This window comes from Indicator indicator, chromosome 15 (assembly GCF_027791375.1).
Source record: "Indicator indicator isolate 239-I01 chromosome 15, UM_Iind_1.1, whole genome shotgun sequence".
Taxonomy (NCBI): Eukaryota; Metazoa; Chordata; class Aves; order Piciformes; family Indicatoridae; genus Indicator; species Indicator indicator.
The window spans coordinates 23,447,826-23,474,954 of NC_072024.1; the positions used below are offsets into that span (position 1 = coordinate 23,447,826).

Genomic DNA, 27,129 nt, shown 5'->3' on the forward strand with positions numbered 1-27,129 from the left:
TAATCTACAGCTGCAGAGCACTGCCTCAAGGGTCTTCCCCTTTCTCTTCCTTTGCAAGGGCTGGGATGAGCAGGTCACTGCAGCCAGGTTTATCCTGCACAGGTTTTGCCATTCTGGCTGCTGTCTCAGAGTGAAAACCATAGCAGCATGCATGGCTTCATCCCACTGCTCTCTCCTTCAAAAGAGCTTTAGTTGTAAGAAGGTAAAAGGTAGATTGCCATTCACACGCCATCACCAGGGGCTGTTTAGTGTGAGAGGAGAAGACTGAGAGGGGATCTGATCAATGCCTATCAAGATCTGAGGGCTGGGGGTCAGGAAGGAAGGGACAGGGACAGCCTCTGCTCACTGTGCCCTGGCATAGGACAAGGGGCAATGGATGGAAACTCCAGCACAGGAGGTTCCACCTCAACAGGAGGTGGAACTTCTTCACCGTAAGGGTCCCAGAGCACTGGAACAGGCTGCCCAGAGAGGTTGTGGAGTCTCCTTCTCTGGAGCCTTTGCAGCCCTGTCTGGATGTGTTCCTGTGTGACCTGTGCTGGATTCTCTGGTCCTGCTCTGGCAGGAGGGTTGGACTGGAAGATCTCCAGGGGTCCCTTCCAACCCCTCACCTCCTGTGACCTGTGGTCCTTGGACTGGCAGATGTTTAGCAGGTGAGCAGTCCCACCCAAGCAAGACTCAGTCATAGGCTTTTCCACTGGTGGAGTTTTCCTTTATTTATACATATTTTTAGGCAACATATCATGAAAACTGGAAGGAGGGAAATAAAGTGGTAACATGAGATGAGCTCCCCTGCCACATAGCATCCCAGCGTGGAGAGGCCCTAGAGGAGTCAGGGGCTAAGCCAGACCATCAGCTCGTGTCAGAAGGAGAGAGTGCTGCAGGATCTTGGCAGCCCACTGCTGCCAAGGGAATCCCCTTCCTCTCCAGTGCAATGCCCTGCAGCTGTGGCTGAACCTCAAACCCATTTCTAAGCACAGGGCCCAGCATCATCCACAACAACAAAGGGCACTGCCTTTTGGGTCCTTCCTTGGTCACGGTGCTCAGATGGCCATGCGAGAGAATCGCCTTAAAAGAGAACAAAAACCCCAAACCAAACCAGATCAAAATTAACTTACAATTTACACAACCAATAGAAAACAAAACAAAAGGCAAACAAAGCAAAACAAAAAAGAACAAAACAAAAAAGAACAAGACAAAACAAGACAAAACCAAACCAAACCCAACCCAACCTAACCAAACCAAACTCAACCAAACCCAACCAAACCCAACCAAACCAAACCAAACCAAGCCAAACCGAACCGAACCAAACCAAACCGAACCAAACCAAACCAAACCGAACCAAACCAAACCAAACCAAACCAAACCAAACCAAACCAAGCCGAACCGAACCAAACCAAACCAAGCCAAACCGAACCGAACCAAACCAAACCAAACCAAACCAAACCAAACCAAACCAAACCAGAAAAAGTTTAAGCAATGATAGAAAAAGAACATCAAGGCTTAGCTACATTTAAATGCCAGTTCGAGAGGATTAAGCTTTGGCAGGACAGCTTAGGGAAGCATAGCACCAACAGAGCCCAGGCTGAGGGCAGGCTTCAGTAGGCATGAGCTGTGATGAAGATGTAGATCTTGGCCAGGAAGGTGGTGTAGGTGCCCTGGCGCCACAGTTTCATCTCCACGTCCAGCAGGAAGTCCTTGGGCTCCTTGACCTGGCGCTGCAGGTAGACGATGCCGGTGTAGGCGTTGAGCCTGCGGGTGCTGAAGTAGCTCTCCTCGTTGCCCTGGGTGATGGTGAGGACGATGCTGTCCCCGGCGTAGGCAGGTGAGGGCCCAATGCGGAAGATGTGAGCCGGGACCACGATGTTGGTCTGGAAGTTGAGCTGGTAGTAGGTGATGCGCACCGGCGTGTTCTGGCAGTCCAGGTAACTGAAGCAGCCGATCCGCTCGCACCTCCTGCACACCACACACGGGGCACAGCTGAGGGACTGCAGAGTGCTGCCCAGGCAGTGCCAGCCTGCAGCCCTGCTGCCACCCGCTGTCCCGCCACCACCCGCTGCCCTGCCACCACCCGCTGTCCCGCCACCACCCGCTGTCCCGCCACCACCCTCTGTCCCGCCACCACCCGCTGTCCCGCCACCACCCGCTGTCCCGCCACCACCCACTGTCCTGCCACCACCCGCTGTCCTGCCACCACCCTCTGTCCCGCCACCACCCTCTGTCCCGCCACCACCCTCTGTCCCGCCACCACCCGCTGTCCTGCCACCACCCACTGTCCTGCCACCACCCGCTGTCCCGCCACCACCCTCTGTCCCGCCACCACCCTCTGTCCCGCCACCACCCTCTGTCCCGCCACCACCCGCTGTCCTGCCACCACCCGCTGCCCTGCCACCACCCTCTGTCCCGCCACCACCCGCTGTCCTGCCACCACCCGCTGCCCTGCCACCACCCGCTGCCCTGCCACCACCCGCTGTCCTGCCACCACCCGCTGTCCTGCCACTACCCTCTGTCCCGCCACCACCCTCTGTCCCGCCACCACCCGCTGTCCTGCCACCACCCGCTGCCCTGCCACCACCCTCTGTCCCGCCACCACCCGCTGTCCTGCCACCACCCGCTGCCCTGCCACCACCCGCTGCCCTGCCACCACCCGCTGTCCTGCCACCACCCGCTGTCCTGCCACTACCCTCTGTCCCGCCACCACCCTCTGTCCTGCCACTACCCTCTGTCCCGCCACCACCCTCTGTCCCGCCACCACCCGCTGTCCTGCCACCACCCTCTGCCCTGCCACCACCCTCTGTCCCGCCACCACCTGCTGTCCTGCCAACACCTGCTGCTCTGCCAACACCTGCTGCTCTGCCACCCGCTGTCCTGCCACCACCCACTGCCCCACCGCCACTCACTGTCCTGCCAACACCCGCTGCTCTGCCACCTGCTGTCCTGCCACCACCCTCTGCCCCGCTGCCACCTGCTGTCCTGCTGCCACCTGCAGCTCCAGCGCCACTCACTGCCCTGCCGCCACCCGCTGCCCCTCTTGGAATGACACAGCTGAGAGTACAGTGCGGCAGGGAGAAGAGGGGGGAACAGGTTGCCCAGGGAGGTGGTGGAGGCCCCTTCCCTGGAGATACTCAAGGTGAGGCTGGACAGGGCTCTGGGCAACCTGATCTAGTGGATCACTGCAGAGGGGGTTGGACTGGATGACCTTTGGAGGTCCCTTCCAACCCAGACCATTCTATGATTCTACGATCCTGTGATTCTGATGCTATGATTCTGTGATTCTACGATGTTATGATTCTATGATTCTGTAATTTGATGATTCTGTGATTCTATGATTCTGATTCTATGATTCTGTGATTCTATCATTCTATGATTCTGATTCTATCATTCTATGATTCCGTGATTCTATGATTCTGTGATGCTATGATTCTGTGATGCTATGATTCCGTGATTCTATGATTCTGTGATGCTATGATTCCGTGATTCTATGATTCTGATTCTGTGGTTCTGTGGTTCTACGGTTCTATGATTTTATCATTCTATGATTCTGTGATTCTATGATTCTGATTCTGTGGTTCTATGATTCTATGATCAGGGACCTGGGGAGCTGTGTTGAGAAGCTTCACAGCAAGGACAGAGCTAGAAGCATGCTGAGAGCAGCACAGGGCCTGGAAAAGGGCTCTGTGGTTCATCACCAACAGCACAAGCCTGGGACAGTGCTCCAGGAATCAGGCTCAAAAGCATTTTCAGGCAGCTAAGCCATGGGAATGGGAAGCCAGCTCCTCAACTTACAAAGCTGCTCAGTCCTACAAGGCAGGAACAAGGGTGTCTGACGCCATAAGCAGCTCAGGATGCCCTCCAAAGTACCAGCAGCCATGGGTGGCAAGGTCTGGGGGCTCCTGAGCCTCAGCTGCTGAAGAGCTGGGACCTGTGTGGCTGTGCCATTCCCAGAACCCTGTAGCCTGGCAAGGTCATTATCCTGTTGCCCTTCAACATTTCAGCTGTCTGAGAAACTGCAACCTGAATGTGCAACAGGCAGCCCCCAAGCCCCTGAGGAAGAGGTGCCTTGAGCAGCCTGCAGCCACTGCAGTGACAGGAGCAGCAGAGGCCAGCTTGGCTTTCTGGAACTGAATCCTAAACAGAGCCCTGGCAGAGCTGCAGCCAAGGCCACCTGCAGGTCCCAGAGCATCTCCTGGGCCTTTGAGCACTGGCACCTGACCACAAACCAAAGCACCATGGACCTGCCAGGAGGAGAAACCTCTTTGGTGTGAAGGTGCTGGAGCACTGGAGCTGCCCAAAGAGGTTGTGGAGTCTCCTCTGGAGAGCTTCCAAAACCCCCCTGGCCATTGTGCTCCTGTGGGTGCCCCTGGTTTAGCAGGGGACCTGAACTGGCTGATCCCCAGAGGTCCCTTCCAACCCCAGCATGCTGGGATTCTGTGTGATTCCAGGCCTGGGCTGCTCTCTGCTGTGCTGGAGATACTCACATGTCAGAGACCTTCCTGTAGTTGGAGGGGCACTCGAAGGACAGGCAGCGGAAGCTGCCCTGGATGTTGTAGCAGGTCTCTGCAGCTGAGCAGTTGTGGCTTCCTAGGGCACACTCATCAACATCTAACAAGGACACACAGAAGGAAGGAGAGATGCTGAGGTCAGGAAGAAGCAGCAGTCACAATGTACAGGCTGTGCTGAGCCTCTGTGTGCCTGAGGAGCAAGAGGAGCCTGGGGTCTGGCTCTGCAAGCTGAGGGCTGTTGCTGTCACCACTCAGCTGGTGTCTGTCAGCCCTGCAGGGCCTGTGGAGCAGGACTGTGAGAAGCCTGGGGGATACACCTGGGCTGTGGAATGCACGTCCAGGGGAGGTGTCTTGAGAAGGCTGAGAGGGGATCTGATCAATGTCTGTCAATAGCTGAGGGGTGGGTGTCAAGGGGAGGGGGCCAGGCTCTTTTGGGTGGTGCACAGCAATAAGCCAAGGAACAACAGGTACAAGCTTGAACTGAGGAGGTTTCACCTCAGCATGAGGAGAAACTTCTTTATAGTGAGGGTGACAGAACCCTGGAGCAGGCTGCCCAGAGAGGTTGTGGAGTCTCCTTCTCTGGAGACTTTCCAACCCCACCTGGATGCATTCCTGTGCAGACTGCCCTGGGTGCTCCTGCTCTGGCAGGGGGGTTGGTGGGATGACCTCTGGAGGTCCCTTCCAACCTCTAATGCACTGTGATTCTGTGACACTGTGAAGTTCTGCTCTGCACACAGACACTTGCTGGCATTTGGAGGGCTGGGGCAGATCCAGGGCACTCTGGTTCCTGCTTTCTGTGGATCAAGATTTCCTCCCTCGAGGTCAGCAGGCAACAAGCAATGACAGCATCACTGCACTGGGCAGTGTCTGCAATGAGCCAGGAGCCCACTACAAGCAGCTGGTGATGCTCTCCATGCTGCTGGGTGGTCCTTCCCCTGCTTGGTAGAGCATGGCCACTTGCAGCACCCAGCATGAGGCCAGGGCTGGGCTTTGCTGCAGGGGAGCTTTGTTCCTTCACCTGTGCTGTGCACCCAGCTGTCCCCACTCCAGACACAGCCACTGAAACACAAGGCTGAGCCTCCAGGGAAGAGTAAGACCTTACAGGAGCCTTCCAGAGCCTGAAAGGACACACAAGAAAGCTGGGGAGGGACTTTTGACAAGGGCTTGGAGTGACAGGATGAGGGGAGATGACTTTGAGCTGGGACAGAGGAGATTGAGACAGGAGAACTGTTGGAGAGGGTCCAAAGGAGGGCTATGAGCACCTTCCCTATGGGAATACACTGAGAGAGTTGGGGCTGTTCAGCTTGGAGAGGAGAAAGGTCCAGGGAGACCTCAGGGCAGCCTTCCAGTACGTGAAGGGGCTCCAGGAGAGCTAGGGAGGGACTTTTGACAAGGTCTGGGAGTGCCAGGATGAGGGAGAATGGCTTTGAGCTGGGAGAGAGGAGACTGAGACTGGAGATGAGGAAGAAATTCTTGATAGTGAGGGTGGGGAGACACTGGAACAGACTGCCCAGGGAGGCTGTGGCTGTCCCCTCCCTGGAGGTGTTCAAGGCCAGGCTGGATGAGGCCTTGAGCAGATGGGCTGGTGGGAGGTGTCCCTGCCCATGGCAGGGAGTTGGCAGTGGATGAGCTTTAAGGTCCCTTTCAACCCAACCCATTCCGTGAATCTATGGTTCTACAGTGAACATGTGGAGGATCCCCCACTTCCCACAGCAATGAATCCAAGCTTGAGCATGTTTGGCTGCAGCCAAAGCTGAACAGACTGGCCTGTGCTGCCACAGTCTCCCTTGCTCCTGAGCTGTCAGAGAAGAGTTGTCAGTGACACTGGAAACTAAAATCTCATCAACACGGCTGGCGGGAACCAGAACAAAGTCACTGGACAGCTGCAGTGGAAGGCAGTGGAACACTGAACTTCTCAGACAGCCACCCTGTGTGCTCCTGCAGCTTCTCTGGATGCTTCCCACAGCTGTGCTGATTGAAGAGGGTTTTTTAATTGTTTCCTGCAAGTAATGGACCAAGTTTTACAGCTTCATGGTTCAGTGGCACTCTCTTGAACCACTGCTCCATGTTTACAGCTGGCCTGCACCACGTGAGGCATTTCCAACCCAGCCTGGTGCTCAGATGTTGAGCTGGGGAAGCTTCTGGCTGGTGTCAAACAGCAGAGCATGTGGAGGGGTTGTGCATAGTGCAGGCACTGGAGCAGAAGGGACAGCCCCTGGTGGAAGGTGGCCACTGCTCTCAGTCAGACATGGTCACAGTGGACAAAGCTGTGCAGTATTCCTGCATGCCAAGCAAACCAACCTTCTCCCAGGCTGCAGAGGGGCCTTCCCCAGCCAGAGCACACACATGGATGGATGGAGGGACAGCCTCAGTTTGCCTGCACATCACCCAGTCATAGCCTGCTGTGCCCAAAGCTCTCCCTCAGGAACACACAAACCCCTCCAGCATGAGGGTAATCTCATTCCTGTGTAGGGCAGTGTGGGGAGGATGGAGCCAGGCTCCAAGGACAGGACAAGGGGCACTGGGTGCTAGCTGGAGCAGAGGAGGTGCCACAGGAACATACAGAAAAACTTTGTCACTGTGAGTGTGCCAGAGCCCTGGAGCAGGCTGCCCAGAGAGGTTGTAGTCTCCTTTCTGGAATCATTCAATATCCACCTGGATGTGTTCCTGTGTGACCCACTCTAGGTGATCCTGCCCTGGCAGGAGGGGTCCCTTCCAAGCCCTAACATTCTCTGATTCTGTGGTCTGTAACCAACCTGCACCAGAAGCCAACAGGACCTTCTCCCTGCCTTTCTGAGGCTTGAGAAAGCTGGGCTGGCTGAGGAGAAGCATTGAGCTGTGCATGAAGGTGTGGATCAAAGCAGGGGGCAGCTACAATGCAAAGCCACCACTGCTGGCCAGCTGCAGGATGTGAGAGATGCAAACTCCAGCAGACTTAGGAAACACAGGAACTCAAGACCAACTCATGAGAACAAGGCCACAGCTTTGAAATTTGAAATCCAAATCCCTCCCTGTAATGAGAAGACAAAAAACCCCAACCCCCAAACCACCCCCAGACAAATCATTTAAAGCTGAAAGGCACTTTATGGCCTAGAGCATAAACATGGTTACCAAAACAATCCATATGCACAAACCCAAGCCATGCACCTCAGAATGCTGAAAACCAGCTGCAGCAGCAAGGCTCCAGGCTGAGCGGGAGCCCTGGCAAAGGTCTCCCAGTCCCACTGTGTACTCCCCAGCATCTAGACAAGGCACAGAGGCTCTCCAGTGAAATAAATGCTAGCAGACAAAGTGTGGGGGCTGTGCAGGGCTCTGCCAGCTGTCACTGAGAGGAAACCTCCCACCCCCCCACCCCCGCTCCCTGTGCTCCCCTGAGAGCAGAACTGAGCTCAGGCACTGGCTTAAAAGCCTGGCAAAGGAAAGCATCCAACAGGAAGCAGGAGGGAATCAAAGTAAATGAAATCTCTTGCTGGTTCTCGGCAGTGCCCCTAGGTGAAAAGAAAATTTGTTCCATATTGCAGTGGCAGTGATGAAAGCTCTGCCTTGCACCAGCCTGGCTGGGCTGCAGAACACCTCCAGCAGCCTCTGCAAACACATCCAGATGTCGGGACCCTGGTACAGGAGCTACAACTCGTCTGCAGGAAGGAAGCTACACAGAAAATACCTCCAGTGTCTCCCAAGAACCTGTCAGGGGATGAGCAGCTGGACCCAGGGCTTTAGGAGGAGGAGAACAATGACCTGGGTGCAGTGACATCAACCCTGCAAGGATAAGCAGGGTGTGTGTGTGGAGGGTCCATGGCATTTACACTGACATTTGCTAACACCAAGACATTTCAGTTCAGGTGGCAGACTTCTGGGTGTCCACCACAGCTCCCAGATTCACTCTCCCAGTTTTCTGGGGCAGGAAGCTGCAAGTCACAAGGCAGCACCTCGATGTCTACCTCTGACACCTCTCAGAACAGATCCCTCACTGCTGTGCCCAGGTGCACACACAGCTGCTGCAAGGCACCCAGTGCCCCAGTGCCAGTGGAGAGGGGGGCTCCATGGAAACCATCAGCTCACACTGATAGCTGAGCTGCCCCAGCAGATGTTCCACCATGGGATAAAGCTGACAGTGCAGAGAGCACTAATGGGCACCTTTGTCATGTCTTGGCCTTGGAGCAGTGACTAAGGGAGCCTTGATGGAATAACCCTCCTCGCTTAGCTCACTCCAAAAAAGACCTGGAGGTGCTGGAAGGTGTCCAGAGAAGGGCCACCAGGATGAGCAGAGGGCTGGAGCTGCTCTGCTCTGAGGACAGACTGAGAGAGTTGGGGTTGTGCAGTCTGGAGAGGAGAAGGCTCCCAGGAGACCTTCTTGTGGCCTTGCAGGATCTGAAGGTGTCTCCAAGAAAGCTGGGGAGGGACTTTTGAGGGTGTCAGGGAGTGATAGGACTGGGGGGAGTGGAGCAAAACTAGAAATGGGGAGGTTCAGATTGGATGTGAGGAAGAAGTTGTTCCCCATGAGGGTGGTGAGAGACTGGCAGAGGTTGCCCAGGGAGGTGGTGGAAGCCTCATCCCTGGAGGTTTTTGCAGCCAGGCTGGATGTGGCTGTGAGCAACCTGCTGGAGTGTGAGGTGTCCCTGCCCATGGCAGGGGGTTGGAACTGGCTGAGCCTTGAGGTCCCTTCCAACCCAAACAAAATTCTATGACTGGAGCTCCACAAGAGGCTGGCTGCAGCTCCTCAACTCCTGCTGTGGTAGTTTTAGGCTGTACCTTTAAAATTTTCCACAGATCTTGACCAGGAAGTAGTAAAATGTAAATAAATCACTATTGGGTGTAAAAAGGAAAATAATGATCAGTTCTGAGCCATCCATTGGAGAGACAACAGACTTAAGCTAGGAATGTATAGAACCCTTTTCTCTTTTTGCTTCTTCAGCTCTGGCTGATGCTTCTCCTGGCTTTACTGACTGCACTGCTGGCTGCACTGCTCTGTTGTGCCTGATATCAACAACAACTTTCTGCTCTTTCTCTTGTCCCGCTGTGTCCAAGGGGGTAGGGAGGAGGCAGGGAGTGGGAAGCTATTAGCAGCTCGCCTGGTTTTTAGCCAGGAGGGGGTTCTTGTGCTGTTTATCAGCTGCAAATCCCTGTCAATATTGTCAATCCTGTATATTCTGTACATATATTCTGTACATATCCATTGCGTTCCATTGTAGATTGTAGTTCTGCTTGCAAATACAGCTTTCACTTGCTTCCAGCTGGCAAATCTAATGCTGGGGGAGAGGAATTTTCACCCTACCACACCTCCTTACCTCGACAGGTTCTTCCATTTGCTGCCATGGTGTAGCCCTGCTCAGGACAGGCACACTGGTAGCTGCCAGGAACGTTGAGGCAGCGGAAGGTACAAAGGATGCCCGCGCTCTGCGTGCACTCGTCGATGTCTGGGGCAAGAACACACACAGCTGAGAGACACAACAGCAGCAAGCTGAGCAGGGAGGCTGCAGAGCACAGGGCAGCTCTCACCTGAGGCACTTAGGCTCTCAGACAAGACTGCAGCCATGGCAGTTTGGCACTGCTCTAGACTGCTGGGGGCTCTTCTGGAGCGCTGAACAGAAGGCTGCTCCCAGAGATGCTGCAGCAGGTAGCAGGGACTCATGGCAAAGAACAGCTTCATGGCACACCTGAGTTTGGAGAGCCCTGGTGCCTCTGCAGCTCTCCTAGGGCTGCTCTGGGGGCTTCCTTGTGCTGGGAAGCACGTGGGTTTCTTCAGCACTTCTTAAATAGAGACCCTCCAACATCAAGAACAGAGGAAAACCCCTTCCATTCCCCATTCTGATCACTCTTCTCATTCACCCACTGTGAGCAGTGGTAAGAGCAAGTCTTCACTCTGCTCCTGCTGAGTGGAGGCTTTAACTGATGCAATGTAAGGAAACATCTCTTCTACTGTTATCAGCTCTAGTCCCAGTGACACAACCACCTCACCCAGCTCTGGGGTCACACAGGTGTGTTCCACCCCAGGCAGGAGGCTTTGGCCAACAGCTGGAGTTAGCTTCTGGAGCTTTTGCAGCAGAGCATAGCTCCCAATCATCCCCAGGCATCACCTGCAGCACTGGGTACTGCTGAGAGCCAGGCAGCCCTGAGTGCTGGAGGACATCCCCTGAAGTGACCCCAGAGCAGCAGCCTCACCTTTACAGGAGTGCCCATCTTCTGCTAGCTGGAAGCCTTGCCTGCAGTAGCACTGGTAGGAGCCATAAACATTGGCACACTCCTGGCTGCAGGGACCGGCGTCGCACTCGTTCACATCTGCAGCCAAAAACAAAGCCCCAGGCATCACCACAGAGCTTCAGAGCAGCACCTGCCAGCACTCCCTGCCCCTGACAGCAGCTACCAGGCCCTTCTGGTCAGAGGGAATGAGGATGGGCTAATGGGACCCAGGAAGATGTTTCTGCTCCCCAGGCAGATCGACAATGCACACACACAGAGGTGCAGCCACGGGCTTCAGACCTTAGATGTCAGCACTGCCTGCCAGAAAGCTTGGAGGGCTGAAAACAGATCTGTGCAACTCAAAATCAGGGTCATTTCCAAGTCTGTCAGTAACAAGCTTCATCTCTGGTAACACTTGAAAGGAAAGCCTCCAGTTCTGACTTTCTTATGTTCTCCTTTTCTCTCGTCTGGAAGGAAAGGCAAAAGTGTGTGAAGGAAGGGAAGGAAGAGGAGAAAGTTGTTGGCTCTCATCTGACAGCTGGAGAGTTTGACTGAGTATCTGCAAACTGGAGTCTACCTAAATCATTGGCTTGCTGCATTTATAGCTCATCCTAGCTCTTTCTCTAAAGCCCCCAGGCTCACACTGCAGCTTCTTCTGCATGCCAGTGGTGCAAAGCTGAGATACAGCACCATCAGGAACTGCCATGCTTTGTGGTATCTCATCAGGCTTTACAGATACCAAAGCTGGGTGAAAAATGGCAATTTCCTCCTCTCACATATTCACACAGAGACACTCTCCTTTGGCAACAACTGGGCAAAAGATGGAGATGTTTTCTCACATCATCAGTTTGGAATTCAGGGTCATTACTGGATGATCCTCAGTCAGTTTGCAGATGACACCGAGCTGGGAGGCAGTGTTGGTCTACTGGAGGGTAAGAAGGCTCTGCAGAGGGACCTGGCCAGGCTGGATTGATGGAATGAGGCCAATGGGACGAGGCTCACCAAGGCCAAGTGCTGGGTGCTGCACTTGTGTCACAACAACCCCATGAATGCTGCAGGCTTGGGGCAGAGTGGCTGGAAACTGCCCAGCAGGGCATGACAGCAGCTGAAGATGAGCCAGGGTGTGTCCAGGTGGCCAAGAAGGCCACCAGCATCTTGGCCTGGATCAGCAGTGGTGTGGCCAGCAGGAGCAGGGCAGTGATCTTCCCCCTCTACTGTCACCATGCCACTGGTGAGGCCACACCTTTAGTGCTGGGTTGAGTTTTACGACCCTCCCTCCAAGAAGGGCATTGAGGAGCTGGAGCAGGTCTGGAGAAGGGAAACAGAGCTGGGGAAGGGTCTGGAGAACAGGGCTGGTGAGGAGCAGCTGAGGGAGCTGGGGGTGTTCAGTCTGGGGGAGAGCAGGCTGAGGGGGAGCTGGGGTGTGTGGTACCTTCACAGTGCTTCCCGTCGTAGGCCAGGCGGAAGCCGGAGGAGCAGCTGCAGTGGTAGGAGCCGGCGGAGTTCTCACAGGTGTGCTGGCACAGGCGCCCGGGGTAGTTCCAGCACTCGTTGATGTCTGCAGCACAACAAGCAGGGCTGGGCCTGAAGGGGCAAACCTCCAGACATGCCCCAGCCCAGACAACAGGCTGAGCACCCGCCAGCCTGCTAACCTGGGTACCTCCTGGGCTCCAGATGGCCAAGGGAAATGTCCAACACCTGTGGTTAACATTGTAAGCACCCCTGAAGGTGCTAACCTGGATGCTTCCTGGGCTCCAGATGTGTACCAGGTGTGATTAACTTTGGAACACAGCTCTGAACTGTGTGTGCCCCTGGCCATGTTTGGATATGCCCCATCCTACAGTTCCAGTTATCAGGGTTCTGTGTTACCAAAGGGCATTAATTGTCTTGGGACAGTATTTAAAGCAGCCAAGAACTCAGGCAACCTGCCTTGTCCTCACCCAGCAAGCAACAAAAGCCAGCTGCTGCCAGAGTTGCAGCTGAAGGGCCTGCACCAGCAGACCAGCTACACCCGGGCCTTGTTCTTACCACAAAGAGACAAGAGCCAAATGCTGCCAGAGTAGCAGCTGAAGAACTTGTCCTAACTGGCAACATCTACACCCAGGCCTTGCACCTGGACCAAGGAAGATAGGAAGGGGAAAAGCTCCAAGAGAATTGAATCCCAGAAGAGGCTACAGCCCAGCAAGGGAGCACACAAGAGAGAGGCCCCCAGCCCTCTGTGAGCCATGAGCAAGCTCCAGACTGTGACTTGGGCAGGAGAGAAGAGAGGCCCCCAGTCGTCTCTGAGGCAAGGCTTGCTCAAATTATAGCCACAGCATCTGGGAAGATACTGGACAGAGGAGCAAGTGGTGACTTCCCAGCTGATCTGCCACAGGATCCCATTTGTGGGAAACCTACAGAGCACAGCACCTGTATTCCCAATTGGAATTGGTGTATTGGAAATGTCAGATCTGTGCTTGAATCATTTCACTGTCTTTGTCTGTGGAACATGATACCCACAACTGAACAGAACCTGTAAACACCCTTGGTAAGGAAGTTACAGTGGTGTTTGAAGATACCACTGCCCAAGATACTAAATTACAATATATGTAAAATATACATTGCATTGCAGGCTGGTGCAGCCAGCTCAGAGACAACAGCACCACACCATGCAAGGAGGACACAAAGAAGTGCCAGGGACTGATCTGCAGAGCAGCAAATGCTGCAGGCTCAGGTTTGATGCTGCCTGACCTGGGGCTCAGCAATGACACAACACAGAACGTTGCATCAGGGCCTCTCAGGAAGAACCTTCTGGAATCCTCAGCAGGACAAATTCCTGCAGCTGCAGAAGCATCACCTTTGGAAGCACTCTGCAGCGTGACAACCTGCAGCTAAACCAAACCAGGGGCACCTGGTCTGAGATCCCAGCGCCGCGGCAGAGCGCTGACGGCCGGTCCTTCGGAGCTGACTCCTTATCTTTGGGAGGCCCCGCGCTGCAGAACTGACAGCTGCACACTCTGGGGTGCCAGCTGCTGCCTCGGTGGCCAAGGCTTAAGCAAGCACTCATTTCATCTCCCTCTGCCCCTCACATACCAACACAGCTCCTGCTGAAGGCGTCGTACTGGTAGCCCATCTTGCAGTCGCAGCGGTAAGCCCCGGGGAGGTTGTGGCAGAGCTGCCCCTCACCGCAGCGGTGCACACCAGTCTGACACTCGTCCACATCTGCAGGACCAGGGAGAGGAGTTAGCTTCAGGACAGTTTGCTGACAATCCATGGTTGTGAGGAGAAAAAAAAAAAAAGGAATTCATCCCGGAGCAGCACTAGGAGCTGTTAGAGTTATCCCCTGGACAGAATGAAGAATATCAGCTTCGCCCGCTGGGCTCCTCTGAGTCAGCTTCACACACACTGAAATGGAATGGAACAGAATGGAACGGAACAGAACAGAATAGAGTAGAATAGAATAGAACACAACAGAACAAGATAGAATCATAGAATCAGTCAGGGTTGGAAGGGACCACAAGGCTCAGCCAGTTCCAACCCCCCTGCCATGGGCAGGGACACCTCACACTAGATCAGGCTGGCCAGAGCCTTATCCAGCCTGGCCTTAAACACCTCCAGGGATGGGGCCTCAACCACCTCCCTGCACAACCCATTCCAGGCTCTCACCACTCTCATGGGGAAGAACTTCCTCACGTCCAGCCTGAATCTCCCCAATTCCAGCTTTGTTCCACTCCCCCCAGTCCTGTCACTACCTGATAGCCTAAAAAGTCCCTCCCCAGCTTTCTTGTAGCCCCCTTCAGATACTGCAAGGCCACAATAAGGTCACCTCGGAGCCTTCTCTTCTCCAGAACAGAACAGGACAGAAAAGAACAGGACAGAACAGAACAGGACAAAATAGAATAGAAACGAAACATCAAGTTAGAAAAGACCTCCAATATCATTGAGTCCAACCATCAACTCAACACCACCATGCCCCTAAACAGTGTCCCCAGGTGCCATGACCATACATTTCTTGAACAGTTTTGGGGATGGGGACTCTACCACACAGAATCACAGCAAACTTCCAGCTGGGAGAGACCCCCAAGCTCATCCAGTCCAATTCTCAACCCAGCACTGCAGGCTCAACACTAAACCATGTTCCTAAGCACCAGGTCCACACTGCAAGCTGCTTCCCAGAACCAGTTCAGCAGCTGCCAGCACGGCTCCCACCCAGCTGGAGATCCACAAAGCACGTTTTGGTTATTTTCCCCCTTCCCTCCATGCAAAGGGGCTGTATGGAGGAACCATTATCATCATAGGACATCATCATAACCAAAATGGTCTCTTTTCCCTGCTCTCATGTTATGATTTCCTGCTCCACAGAGCACAGAACTCAGGGAATTAAAGGGAGCATGGAGCCAGCCTTGCCTTGGGCACCCAGGACCCAGATCCTCATTCCTTTGTGCCCTCTGCAAAAGCTAACAAGAGCTGCAGGCTCCTTTTCTGAGCCAGGAGCTGCAGGCACAGACTGGGACAGACACCAAGCTGCATGCCAGCCTCTAGGCACCTTTCACCATTCTTTTCACAAAGCCAGGAGGGTTTCTCCTAAGCCCCCACACAGCTGGATGCAAGCAGGGAACCAGTCATGGTGCTACAGAGAACATCCCCTGCTGCTGCTCTCCTGCACCCACAGACTCAGTGTTGGATGTTTGCTGCATCCCATGGCTTCAGATCAGGTCACTTACAGTGAGATATTGCAAAAGCAGCAAAGATCATGGCTTGGATGGGCAGCATGAGCTTAAAAAGCACCTGGGTCACATTCACTCCAGGACAGAAGCCAGCAAATCCTACATGCAGCCAGAGGACCTGCTGCAGCAGACAGACACCAGTTGTGCTGGTTTAAGCCCAGCCCAGGAGCAGGGGGGGCTGAAAAGAACCCAGCCCCAGGTGGACAAAGAGACCTGACCCAGGTGGGCAGAGAGACTTAGCTCCCTCCCAGGGGGAAGGGTCCCAGGGTCAAAGTTTATTCCACACCCACCTCCTGTCCACAACCTTATTTCCTGCCTTTTCCTGCCTTGCTCTCTTCTCCTGTCCTGGCTTTGCTGACACTCTGCTGCTGTTTAACCACGTGGCTGGGGCCTGTTCCATGCTGTTCCAGACTCCTAAGGAACTGCATCTAAAGAGAATCCATCTAGCACCAGAGAATCCTTTGCCAGCTGCATCTGGTTTTGTATATGTTTTATTTACTCTTTTTACTTATACCTTTGTAACCTTCCTTTTCCTCAAATGCCTTTTATATTTTGTTAAACTTCCCTTTTTTCTTCCAAATCGATTCCAGACTGTTATTTTGTAACTTCTCTTTTCTTCTCCTGCCTAATTTGCTTTCCCTGCTGGGAGAAAGGGAAGAGGGGAGGCAAACTAAATATGTTCCATTTTGGGCTTTTGGGCTCTGAGAAAAAGCTTCAACCCCAACACAAGTGCAGCACCTCCAGGCGAGTCTTGAATACCTCCAGAGAGGGAGACTCCACAACCCCCCTGCCCCCTGGGCAGCCTGCTCCAGGGCTCTGTCACCCTCACACAGAAAAAAACTTTTTCCTGATGTTTCCATGGAACTTCCTCTGCCTCAGCTTCCACCACTGCCCCTTGTGCTGGCATTGGGCATCACCCAGCAGAGCCTGGCTCCAGCCTCTGGGCACTCATCCTGCACATCTTTATCCCCAGCAATGAGGTCACCTCTCAGGCTCCTCCTCTCCAAGCTCCAGAGCCCTCAGCTCCCTCAGGCTCTCCTCCTAAGGAAGATCTTCCACTGCCTGCAGCAGCTTTGTGGCTCTGTGCTGGACTCTCTCAAGCAGTTCCCTGAGGTCCTTTCTGACCTGAGGGGCCCAGAACTGGACACAATATTCCAGATGTGGCCTCAGCAGGGCAGAGCAGAGGGGGAGGAGAACCTCCCTGACCTACTGACCACAGCCCTTCTGATCCCCCCCAGGCTGCCCTTGGCCTTCTTGGCCACCAGAGCACATTGCTGGCTCATGGTCACCTCCCATCCACCAGGACCCCCAGGGCCTTTTCCCCTTCACTGCTCTCCAGCAGCTCAGCCCCCAGCCTGTACTGCTCCATGAGGTTGTTCCTTCCCAGGTGCAAGACTCTCCCCTTGCCCTTGTTGGATTTCATTCCATTTCTCCCTGCCCAGCTCTCAGCCTGCCCAGGTCTGGCTGAATGGCAGCACAACCTCCTGTGTCACCACTGCTCCCAGTTTGGTGCCATCAGCAGACTTGCTGACAGTGCCTCTGTGCCCTCATCCAGGTCCTTGATGAATATATTGAACAGCTCTGGTCCCAGTACTGACCCCTGAGGGCCTCCACCAGACACAGGCCTCCAACCAGACTCCATCCCATTGACCACAACTCTCTGACTTCTCTCCTTCAACCAGTCCCCATCCACCTCACCCCCTGAGCATCCAGACCGCACTGCCTCAGTACAGCTGCTGTGGGAGATGGTGTCAAATGCCTTGCTGAAATCAAGACAGAGCACATCCAGTGCTGCACCATCATCTCTCCAGCTGGTGATGTTCTTTGGAGGGCAGCTGAGCAGAGGCTGGAGCGTGGCCTTACCGACGCAGCGTGTCCCCTCCTCGTTGGAGTGGTAGCCTCTGCTGCAGGTCAGCATGTTCCTTTGGCAGGTGTAGGACCCCACTGTGTTGATGCAGTTGAATCCTGGCTTGCATGGCTCAGGGAGAGATGTGCATTCATTAATATCTGGGGGAGAAAACGAATTGGAGTGGTGAGAGCAGCTCTTGAACCTTTCTGGCCTGTTTGCTTCCAGCTTCCTTCATTTCAGTTTGCTGTGCTGCAAAGAGGAGGCTGAGGAGGGGTCTGCTTTCAAATTCAGTCTGCAAGGACAGCAATGCTGAAGTGGAATTCACAGCAGGATCTGAGGACAGCTCCCTGTGGGCAATAAACAGCCCTGGAGAGGCTAGAGGAGCTGGCCAGTGCTGCTGCACATGTCACAGACACACTGCTGGGCACCTACCGACACAGTTTCCCTCGGGGTCTTGTAAAAATCCATCCATGCAGCGCTGCTTCGACTCACAGTAGAAGGATCCTTCTGTGTTCTGACAGAGGAAGTTCACTTTGCAGCTGTGAGTTCCCCTCTGGCACTCATCAACATCTGCAAAGCAGATCAGAACAGCCAGAGGTGACTGCTCAACTGTCATCCTCAGTGACCTCTCAGAAAGGGGTTTGGGAAGCATTTGTTCAAAGCAGGCACCCAGCATTGCCCATGGGAGACCTGAGCCTGAGGTGTGTTTGCTCTTGAGCATCCACTTCAGCAAAGGCTTTGGAATTTGGCAGGTCCTGCAGCAAATCTGATTCAGGTGCCCAGAGCATCTCTGGTAAACCACAAGTATTGAGACATCTGCAGGTTAAGACCCTGAGGAGCCAAATCAGACCTAGGGCTGAGGTACACCTAACAAAGTGTGTCCCACACTCTTGAAAGCAAAATGCTCTCTATCACAGTCCACCACCTGGTGGAGCCAGGTGGGGGTTGGTCTCTTCTCCCAAGCAACAAGTGAAAGAGCAAGAGGATATGGCCTCAAGTTGCACCAGGGGATGTTTAGGTTGGACTTGAGGGACAATTTCTGCCCCTAAAAGTTTGTCAAGGCCTGGCCCAGGCTGCCCAGGGCAGTGGTGGAGTCCCCATCCCTGGAGGGGTTTGAAAGGTGTGGAGACGTGGTGCTGAGGGACACAGCAGTGCTGGGGTAAAGTTGGCCTTGATCTGCAAAGCCTCTTCCCACCCAAACAGTTCTCTGATTCTATGTAGAGATGGGGCCTGTGAAGCCCAACACCTCCCTGGGGAGCAGGTTTCTTCAGTCCAAGCCTGTATCACAGACCAGCACCAAGGGAAGCCTTGGCAAGCCTTGGCACCCGTGTTGGTGCCAGCACCTGCAGCAGCTGAAGAGCACTTCTCTTACCTACACATTCTCCATCCTTCAGCTCAAAGCCTGGCTGGCAGCTCAGCTCCTGGACACACCTGAATGACCCCAGGGTGTTGAGGCAGTGCTCTCTCCGCTGGCAGCTGTGGCTGTCTGCCACACACTCATTCACATCTGCAAGGGACAAGCAAGGCAGTGCCTCATCCTCAGTGCCTCATCCTCAGTGCCTCATCCTCAGTGCCTCATCCTCAGCAAGGCAGTGCCTCATCCTCAGTGCCTCATCCTCAGCAAGGCAGTGCCTCATCCTCAGTGCCTCATCCTCAGTGCCTCATCCTCAGTGCCTCATCCTCAGCAAGGCAGTGCCTCATCCTCAGTGCCTCATCCTCAGCAAGGCAGTGCCTCATCCTCAGTGCCTCATCCTCAGTGCCTCATCCTCAGCAAGGCAGTGCCTCATCCTCAGTGCCTCATCCTCAGTGCCTCATCCTCAGCAAGTCAGTGCCTCATCCTTAGTGCCTCATCCTCAGTGCCTCATCCTCAGTGCCTCATCCTCAGCAAGTCAGTGCCTCATCCTCAGTGCCTCATCCTCAGTGCCTCATCCTCAGCAAGTCAGTGCCTCATCCTCAGTGCCTCATCCTCAGTGCCTCATCCTCAGCAAGTCAGTGCCTCATCCTCAGTGCCTCATCCTCAGTGCCTCATCCTCAGCAAGGCAGTGCCTCATCCTCAGTGACTCATCCTCAGCAAGGCAGTGCCTCATCCTCAGTGCCTCATCCTCAGCAAGGCAGTGCCTCATCCTTAGTGCCTCATCCTCAGCAAGCCACCTTCCTGCCCTGCTGCAAGGGTCCTATGGTAATTTCAGCTGTGCATGGAAAACTTTTTCCATGGATCCTGAACAGAAAGCAGTAGTCTGTAACTAAATTGCCATTGGGTGTAAAAGGGAAAATGATGCTAAGGTCTAAATAATCCTTTTGGACAGGTAACAAGCATCAAGTTAGATCTGGAAAGTAACTTTCTGTCTTTTCAGCTTCCTTGCTCTGGCAGATACTGACTTGTGCTTCTTGCTGGCTGTGCTGACCTTGAATGTGTTCTTGTGGTTAAGCACTAAGAGTAACTCTCTGCTCTCTCTCTTGTCCACTGTACAAGGGGGAGGGAAGGGAGCAGGGAGGGGGAAGCTGTTGGTAGCCCTCTGGTTTTGTCCAGGGGGGTTCCTGTGTTGCTTATAAATTGTACATAGATGTAAATATTGTGTATTTTGTACATATTAATGACATTCCACGTTTTAGATTGTAGTTTTGCTTGTAAATAGAGCTTGATTTGCTTTCCAGCTGAGCTGGCCTGGCAATTTTATGTTGGGGGGAATTTTCAGCCTACCACAGAGCCACAAGCTCAGGTGAAGCCACTTCCTCCATAGGACAGCCAACCTAGACCTTGCTGCAGTGTTCTACTGGAAGGGTTTTGATTCCAGGCTCTTTTGCTGGCACAGAGCAACTCAAGAGGCAGAGATCACAGGGAGATTCCCTTCCCCTCCCCCCTTCCCAAAGGTGCGGTGGGTGGTGCAGGCATGGAGGGGACAAGGGATAGACAGAAGAGATCAGGTGCAGGGTGGGCAGAGGATTGGTCATCAGCTCCTGGGTTACTGGATGGAAACCTCCTGGACAGAGGACTACAAGGATGCTGAAGGGACTGGAGCACTGCCTGGGGAGGAGAGGCTGAGAGCCCTGGGGGGGTTTAGTCTGGAGAGGAGAAGGCTGAGAGGGATCTGATCAAGATCTGAGGGCTGGGGGTCAGGAAGGAAGGGACAGGGACAGCCTCTGCTCACTGTGCCCTGGGATAGGACAAGGGGCAATGGATGGAAACTGCAGCACAGGAGGTTCCACCTCAACATGAAGAGGAACTTCTTGAGTGTGAGGGTCCCAGAGGCCTGGAACAGGCTGCCCAGAGAGGTTGTGGAGTCTCCTTCTCTGGAGCCTTTCCATCCCTGTCTGGATGTGTTCCTGTGTGACCTGTGCTGGATTCTCTGGTCCTGCTCTGGCAGGGGGGTTGGACATGAGGATCTCCAGAGGTCTCTTCCAAGCCCTAACATCCTGGGATCCTGTGGGCAGCTGAATGAGGAAGTGATTCATGTTTCTTGCTCATGATCAGGTTTGCACAGCTCAGACTTCACATCAGTCCTGCTGCTTGGTGCCAGCCAGCCAAGAGCTGCTGGTGGGGGAACTGCTGCAGGAGATAGGTCCTGGCACTGCCTGCTGCAGGTGGAGCCACCTAAACACACTCATTTCCTGAGGAACACCTCAGCAGAGCTGGATATAGAAGGAAACTTGGAAAGAGGAATCCTGAAGGCTCAATCAAGTTTCTAGGGTTTCATTCAAATCTTCAAAGAGATCTCAGCTCAGCAGCAGGAGGAGAGAAGTTCTTTCAGACCCATCAGTTAGAGGCAAGGCTGTGGAAGGTAGGACAGTTTGGAAAGGAATCTGTCACACCTTGGAAGTGTGAGGTTTTGATGGGTTTGGATGAGGTCATCTCTGACTCAGGGTTTGCTTATTATCTTCATAATGAAAGCTGGGACCAGCAGGGTGAGCAAAGAACGTGGGGCAGGGGTGGGAAGAGAAACTTTCTTGCTGTTCTCCATTAATCTGAAACATTCCCAGTTCTCCACAAAGCCAGCAAGTATTTCTGGAGCTAACAAAAGCCAAATGTGACCTTTATGGTCACATTTGGCTTTTGTTAGCTCCAGAAATATTATTACCATCCACCCAGCTTCTCTGCACACAAGGCTGTTCCCATCCTGCTCAATAAAGTAAAGATTTTCCTGCTGGCTCTACAACCTCATTCCCAGATCACTACAACCTCAGACACACCACATCCTCTGGGGGATGCAGACAGCAGAAGCCATTTGAAAAGCCCTTGGTCCTAGAAAAAAACCTCTCAGCTGCTTTTTCTACCAAACAGATGAAGACCAGCACCAAGGAATTCCAGAAGCTCTGGAGTTTCCTTCTCTGGAGACATTCAAAACCCACCTGGATGTGTTCCTGTGTGACCTGCCCTAGGTGACCCTGCTCTGGTAGGAGGGTTGGACTCACTTGTCTCTGGAAGTCCCTTCCAAACCCTAACATTCTGTGATCCACAGCTGCTGGGTGCTTGCTTCCCAAAGGCTAGCCCCAAGCAAGATCATGCCCAGCAGCTGCTTATTTCTCTGCCTGTCCCACCCATTTGTGGAGTTCCACCACAGGGCAGGTGATTGCCTACCCCACAGCTGTTCAGGGCTATGTCCTCCTAATGCTTGTGCAGCTTCCCAGTTTCCACATGTTAGCTGCAATGTGAGCAGCAATATTCTCCCCATCCCCAACCCCCACCAGAAGCAACAACAGGAAAAAAACCCCAACACAACCTCCCCCGAATCAAACAACAACCAATCAATCAATCAATCAATGAAGCCACCAAGCCCCACTGCCTCCAAAAATCCAACCCCAAAACCAATCAATAAAATTAACCCAGCCCCTCTCCTGCTGGAAGCAAGGGATGAGTTGCTGTGGTGGAGTCCTCTCATAGAATCATAGAACTGTCAGGGTTGGAAGGGACCTCAAGGCTCAGCCAGTTCCAACCCCCCTGCCATGGGCAGGGACACCTCACACTACAGCAGGTTGCTCACAGCCACATCCAGCCTGGCTGCAAAAGCCTCCAGGGAAGAGGCTTCCACCTCAAGGGGAAGGGATCCATCCAGAGGGACCTGAGCAGGCTGCAGAGCTGAGCCCATGACAACCTCATGAGGTTCAATAAGGCCAAGTGCAAGGTCCTGCAGCTGGGATGGGAAAATTCTAAGCACCAATACAGGCTGGGCAGGGACTGGCTGGAGAGCAGCCCTGAGGAGAGGGACTTGGGGGTGCTGGTGGAGGAGAAGCTCAACAGGAGCCAGCAGTGAGCACTTGCAGCCCAGAGAGCCAAGCAGAGCCTGGGCTGCAGCAGGAGAAGTGTGGCCAGCAGGGCCAGGGAGGGGATTCTCCCCCTCTGCTCCACTCTGCTCAGACCACACCTGGAGCTCTGGGTCCAGTTCTGGAGCCTCTGTTCCAGGAAGGATCTGGAGGTGCTGGAAGGTGTCCAGAGAAGGGCCACGAGGATGAGCAGAGGGCTGGAGCTGCTCTGCTGTGAGGACAGACTGAGAGAGTTGGGGTTGTGCAGTCTGGAGAGGAGAAGGCTCTGAGGTGACCTTCTTGTGGCCTTGCAGGATCTGAAGGGGGCTCCAAGAAAGCTGGGGAGGGACTTTTGAGGGTGTCATGGAGTAATAGGACTGGGGGGAGTGGATCCAATGTAGAGGAGGGAAGAGTTAGATTAGACATTAGGAAGAAGTTGTTCCCCATGAGGGTGGTGAGAGACTGGCAGAGGTTGCCCAGGGAGGTGGTGGAAGCCTCATGCCTGGAGGTTTTTGCAGCCAGGCTGGATGTGGCTGTGAGCAACCTGCTGGAGTGTGAGGTGTCCCTGCCCATGGCAGGGGGGTTGGAACTGGCTGAGCCTTGAGGTCCCTTCCAACCCTGACAACCCTATGGTTCTATCATCCCAAGCAGTACAAGGCTTTCTGCTGATTTAAGAGGCTATGAGATTATCTTTTCTTGCAAACCACAAAAGGTCTTCTCAGACAAACCAGCTGTCAGCACTGCACTGCATCCCCAGAGCCTCAGGCAGCTCAGCACCAGGCCAAGAGAGCCACAAGGAGAGCAGCTCTGCCTGAAGCACTGCCCAGATGCTGGAGGAACTCTTGGCCCTGCTCAGCAGGTGTCAGCAGCTAAGAGGAAGGGAAAGACAGCAGAGAGCTGATGGAATTCCATGGTTTGTCTCTATTTTCTGGTTCTGTTTTCAAATTCCTGAGTACTGGAGGAAAGAAGCAGAGCCTGAAGGCACCTGAGAAAATGAGAGCTGTGGGAAGTGGAGGGCTGCCTGCAGGACTGTGGCTGTCAGGGAAAGGTTTGTGCACAAGGGATGATCTTCAAAGCCTCCTGCCTGTGGCCTGGGCTGAGAATCAAGGCTTAAACTCCAAGCCATGCAGGATGCAAAGCTCTGCTCTGCCCCATCCCATGTCAGAGCAGGAATCTCCATCTGACACCAGGCCAGCTGCCAGTCCACCAAAGCTCCCTTCTCATTTACTAACCAGACCTGCCCCATTCCGTTCACGTTGCTAGCAGATTCCTAAATGCTCCTGCCACAAAGGGAGCTCTCAGAAGACAGCCAGCACCTCTCTCCTGAGTTCCCACCTGCCCATGTCACAAACCAGTCCCTTAGCACCACTGTGAGAGTGGGAAAAGGCATCTTTGGGAAGATGGTCCCAATCTGAGCTCCTGCAGTGGCTGTGTCCAGCCCAGCCTGTACCTAGCATCAGTCTGCTCTCCCTTATGGCACGAGGCAGAGGGTAGCAATGACTCAGATATGGTTTTTATGAAACAGGATGATCCCTTCTCCTTTTTTTCTCCCTGCTGATCATCCACAGACTCCAGAGGGTCCCTGACCTGCCTCACTTCATCCTGACAAACAACTCAACAAGGCAGGAAGATGCTTGACTCAGAAGAACCTGAGTTAGGCTTTCAGCCTGAAACAAAGTTAATGCCCAGCACTGGACTAGCTGCAATCTGCACCCACCACAACCAAGGCTGAGGCAGGGCAAGATTTACTGCTCACCAAAGAGCACTAAGAAGGGAAATAATCCAGGGACACATTAAAAACAAGTCCTGCACTGAACTGTTGAGAAAGCCACAAGGTCTGTGTGTGTGGCCACAGCATTCCTCACTGTGTGTCAGGGACAAGCAGAGGGAAATGTTCTCATGTCAGAGCTCCTTTCTTTTCCCCTGACACTGCTGTTGAAAGCAGCAGCACACACAGGATGCCCTGGGCACAGCTGCTGGATCCAAGGAGCTGCCATTTTTGCACACCAATCCCAACAGTTACCTGCTGCTGGCTTTCTCACTAGGGAACTTCAGCATTACAACTTCATTTTGGCCCTCCTCTCATAACAGCATGGAAACACAGACTGCTGTTTGTCCTCTGGGGGCACTTTCTCTTGATTCTTCCCCTCACCTTCCCTGATTCTTCCCCTCCCTTTCCCCTGCTTCTTCCCCTCCCTTTCTCCTGATTCTTCCCCTCCCTTTCCCCTGATTCTTCCCCTCCCTTTCCCCTGATTCTTCCCCTCCCTTTCTCCTGATTCTTCCCCTCCCTTTCCCCTGATTCTTCCCCTCCCTTTCCCCTGATTCTTCCCCTCCCCTTTCCTCCTGATTCTTCCCCTCCCTTTCCCCTGATTCTTCCCCCTCCCTGCTTCTCCCTCCTGATTCTTCCCCCCTTCCCCTTTCCCTCCCCTGATTCTTCCCCTCCCTTTCTCCTGATTCTTCCCCTCCCTTTCTCCTGATTCTTCCCCTCCCTTTCTCCTGCTTCTTCCCCTCCCTTTCTCCTGATTCTTCCCCTCCCTTTCCCCTGATTCTTCCCCTCCCTTTCCCCTGATTCTTCCCCTCCCTTTCTCCTGATTCTTCCCCTCCCTTTCCCCTGATTCTTCCCCTCCCTTTCTCCTGGTTCTTCCCCTCCCTTTCTCCTGGTTCTTCCCCTCCCTTTCCCCTGATTCTTCCCCTCCCTTTCTCCTGCTTCTTCCCCTCCCTTTCTCCTGCTTCTTCCCCTCTGCAGATGACTTCAGCCCCCTTTGTTCTGTGGAACACATCTGGTCCATTCAGCCCCCTGGTGATTGTGCAGCCCCCATCCTGGCTCAGCAACAAGCCCACCACTTGCTGCTTGCTCTGGCAGGAGGAAAAAGCAGTCCCTTGTCAGCTGAGTGTGGGTGGTGGTGATGACTGCCTGCAAGCCACCAGGAAAAGCAACCCCCCTGAAAACCTCCCAGCCTGGCTCTTCTCTCTGGAGAACATGGAGCTTTCAGGCCTAAGGACATTTTAGTACCTTCACCAAGTTCCTCAAAGCTGTTCTGTGCAAACTCTTTAACCAGCTGGTGACTCCTCAGTGTGCATGGGTGGCTGGCAGGAGTTCTGGCTACCTGCTCTGGGGTGCACCTGGAATTCTCATTTCCCACAGCTTGACTAAAGCCAATCCAACAGAAAAAGCTGATCAGTTGCTGTGCTGCTGTGCAAAGATTCTTCCTCCTGCCCATAAAACAGGCAAAGAGTGACACTCATGGAAACAACAACTGGCAAAAGGAATCACTAAAGCTTTGCTCAGCCAGATCCAGAAGGAGCACAGCAGCAGCCAGGGACATCCCTTAGGGTGGCAGTGGCTGACACCAGGCAGTTCAATAGAGGAGAAACCACAGTGGGGTTGTGGCTTTCTCCTTCCACTGGAGAAGTGGGAAAAGTGTTGAACACAGCAAATGTTCCCCAGACAGCACACCCAGAGCAGGGCTCTTTAGGGTAAGGAGCTCACAGGAGAGAGTCAGAGTGGAGATGAAGAAGACCAGGGGGAAGGACTAGGATGATACAGATGACTAGCATGATGGAGATGAAGAAGGAGAGGGGGGAATGGAAAAAAGCTGGAAGTGGGGAGATTCAGACTGGACATGAGGAAGAAGTTCTTCCCCATGAGAGTGGTGAGAGCCTGGAATGGGTTGTGCAGGGAGGTGGTTGAGGCTCCATCCCTGGAGGTGTTTAAGGCCAGGCTGGATGAGGCTCTGGCCAACCTGACCTAGTGTGAGGTGTCCCTGCCCAGTGAAATGTCCTGTGCAGAGATGCCAGGGAGCCCCTGAGCACAAACAGCCTCAGCGCACTGCAGAGGGTGCCGAATGCTGCTGCTGCTGTCTGAGCAGCTCACACCTATCACCTTACCAACACATTGTACAGAGAAAGCCCTCTGCACACATCACTCTGTGGCTGACACAGCAGAAGGGTCCCAGTGTGTTCACACATAATTGTCCTCTGGAAGAAGCCTGAGCACCTGTGAGGCACTCATCCAAACCTCTATCAACACCTTGCAGCCTAAAGGGAAAAGCAGAACCCTAGCAGAGCCATTCCTGAAGGGAATCTACACTCCTTGCAGCCTGGAGATGTCTGAATGAAGTGTGCTGGAGCTACCACATCAGCACCATGCTAGAATATATGGAGTGCTGTGCTGGAAACAGGGCTGGGATAGACCCCCAGAGACTAGCCAGCCCTTGCTCACAGCCCTACACTCGTGTCACTGCAGACAGAGCTGCTCCTCAGCCCAGGCAGGCAGCCCAGGCAGTGCACACCCTGTGCAGGAGGCCTGCCCCAGTGCACCACCACCTCCCTTCCCACCAAAAGCTTGGACAGAGATGCTCAGTGTCTCTTGCTTCCACACCAGCTCACTACTTCCACTCACACTGCTCTGCCTTTCCACCTCCTGGAGGGCAAAACTTTGCCTGGAGATGCCCCTTTTGATCCTGACAGGAATTCACCAGAGTAGCTTCCCCCACTCTTGGGAAAGCAATGCACAGTGAATATTCCATCTGGAGATATTAAATCCCCATTTTCCTCACAGCCTGGCTGGCATTTCACACAGATGATTTGTCACTCAGTAAGAGCTGAGGTGAAGAGAGATGTGGATCACTGCTGAGCACTCCTCAGCACCAGAAGC

At 53.9% G+C, this 27,129-nt stretch overlaps 1 protein-coding gene across 1 annotated transcript in view; it reads right to left on the reverse strand.

Moving 5' to 3' along the window:
- Positions 1-1,595: 1,595 nt before the first annotated feature.
- FBLN2 (fibulin 2) overlaps positions 1,596-27,129 on the reverse strand; it is an 85,537-nt gene continuing 60,003 nt past the window's right edge. Inside the window, exons 8-16 of the mRNA XM_054387335.1 lie at positions 18,607-18,741; positions 17,667-17,804; positions 17,249-17,392; positions 13,752-13,880; positions 12,112-12,237; positions 10,662-10,778; positions 9,788-9,916; positions 4,476-4,599; positions 1,596-1,953 (exon numbers count right to left, since the gene is read on the reverse strand). Of these exons, the coding sequence (XP_054243310.1) occupies positions 1,596-1,953; positions 4,476-4,599; positions 9,788-9,916; positions 10,662-10,778; positions 12,112-12,237; positions 13,752-13,880; positions 17,249-17,392; positions 17,667-17,804; positions 18,607-18,741 (1,400 nt within the window). The remainder of the gene's footprint in view (positions 1,954-4,475; positions 4,600-9,787; positions 9,917-10,661; positions 10,779-12,111; positions 12,238-13,751; positions 13,881-17,248; positions 17,393-17,666; positions 17,805-18,606; positions 18,742-27,129) is intronic.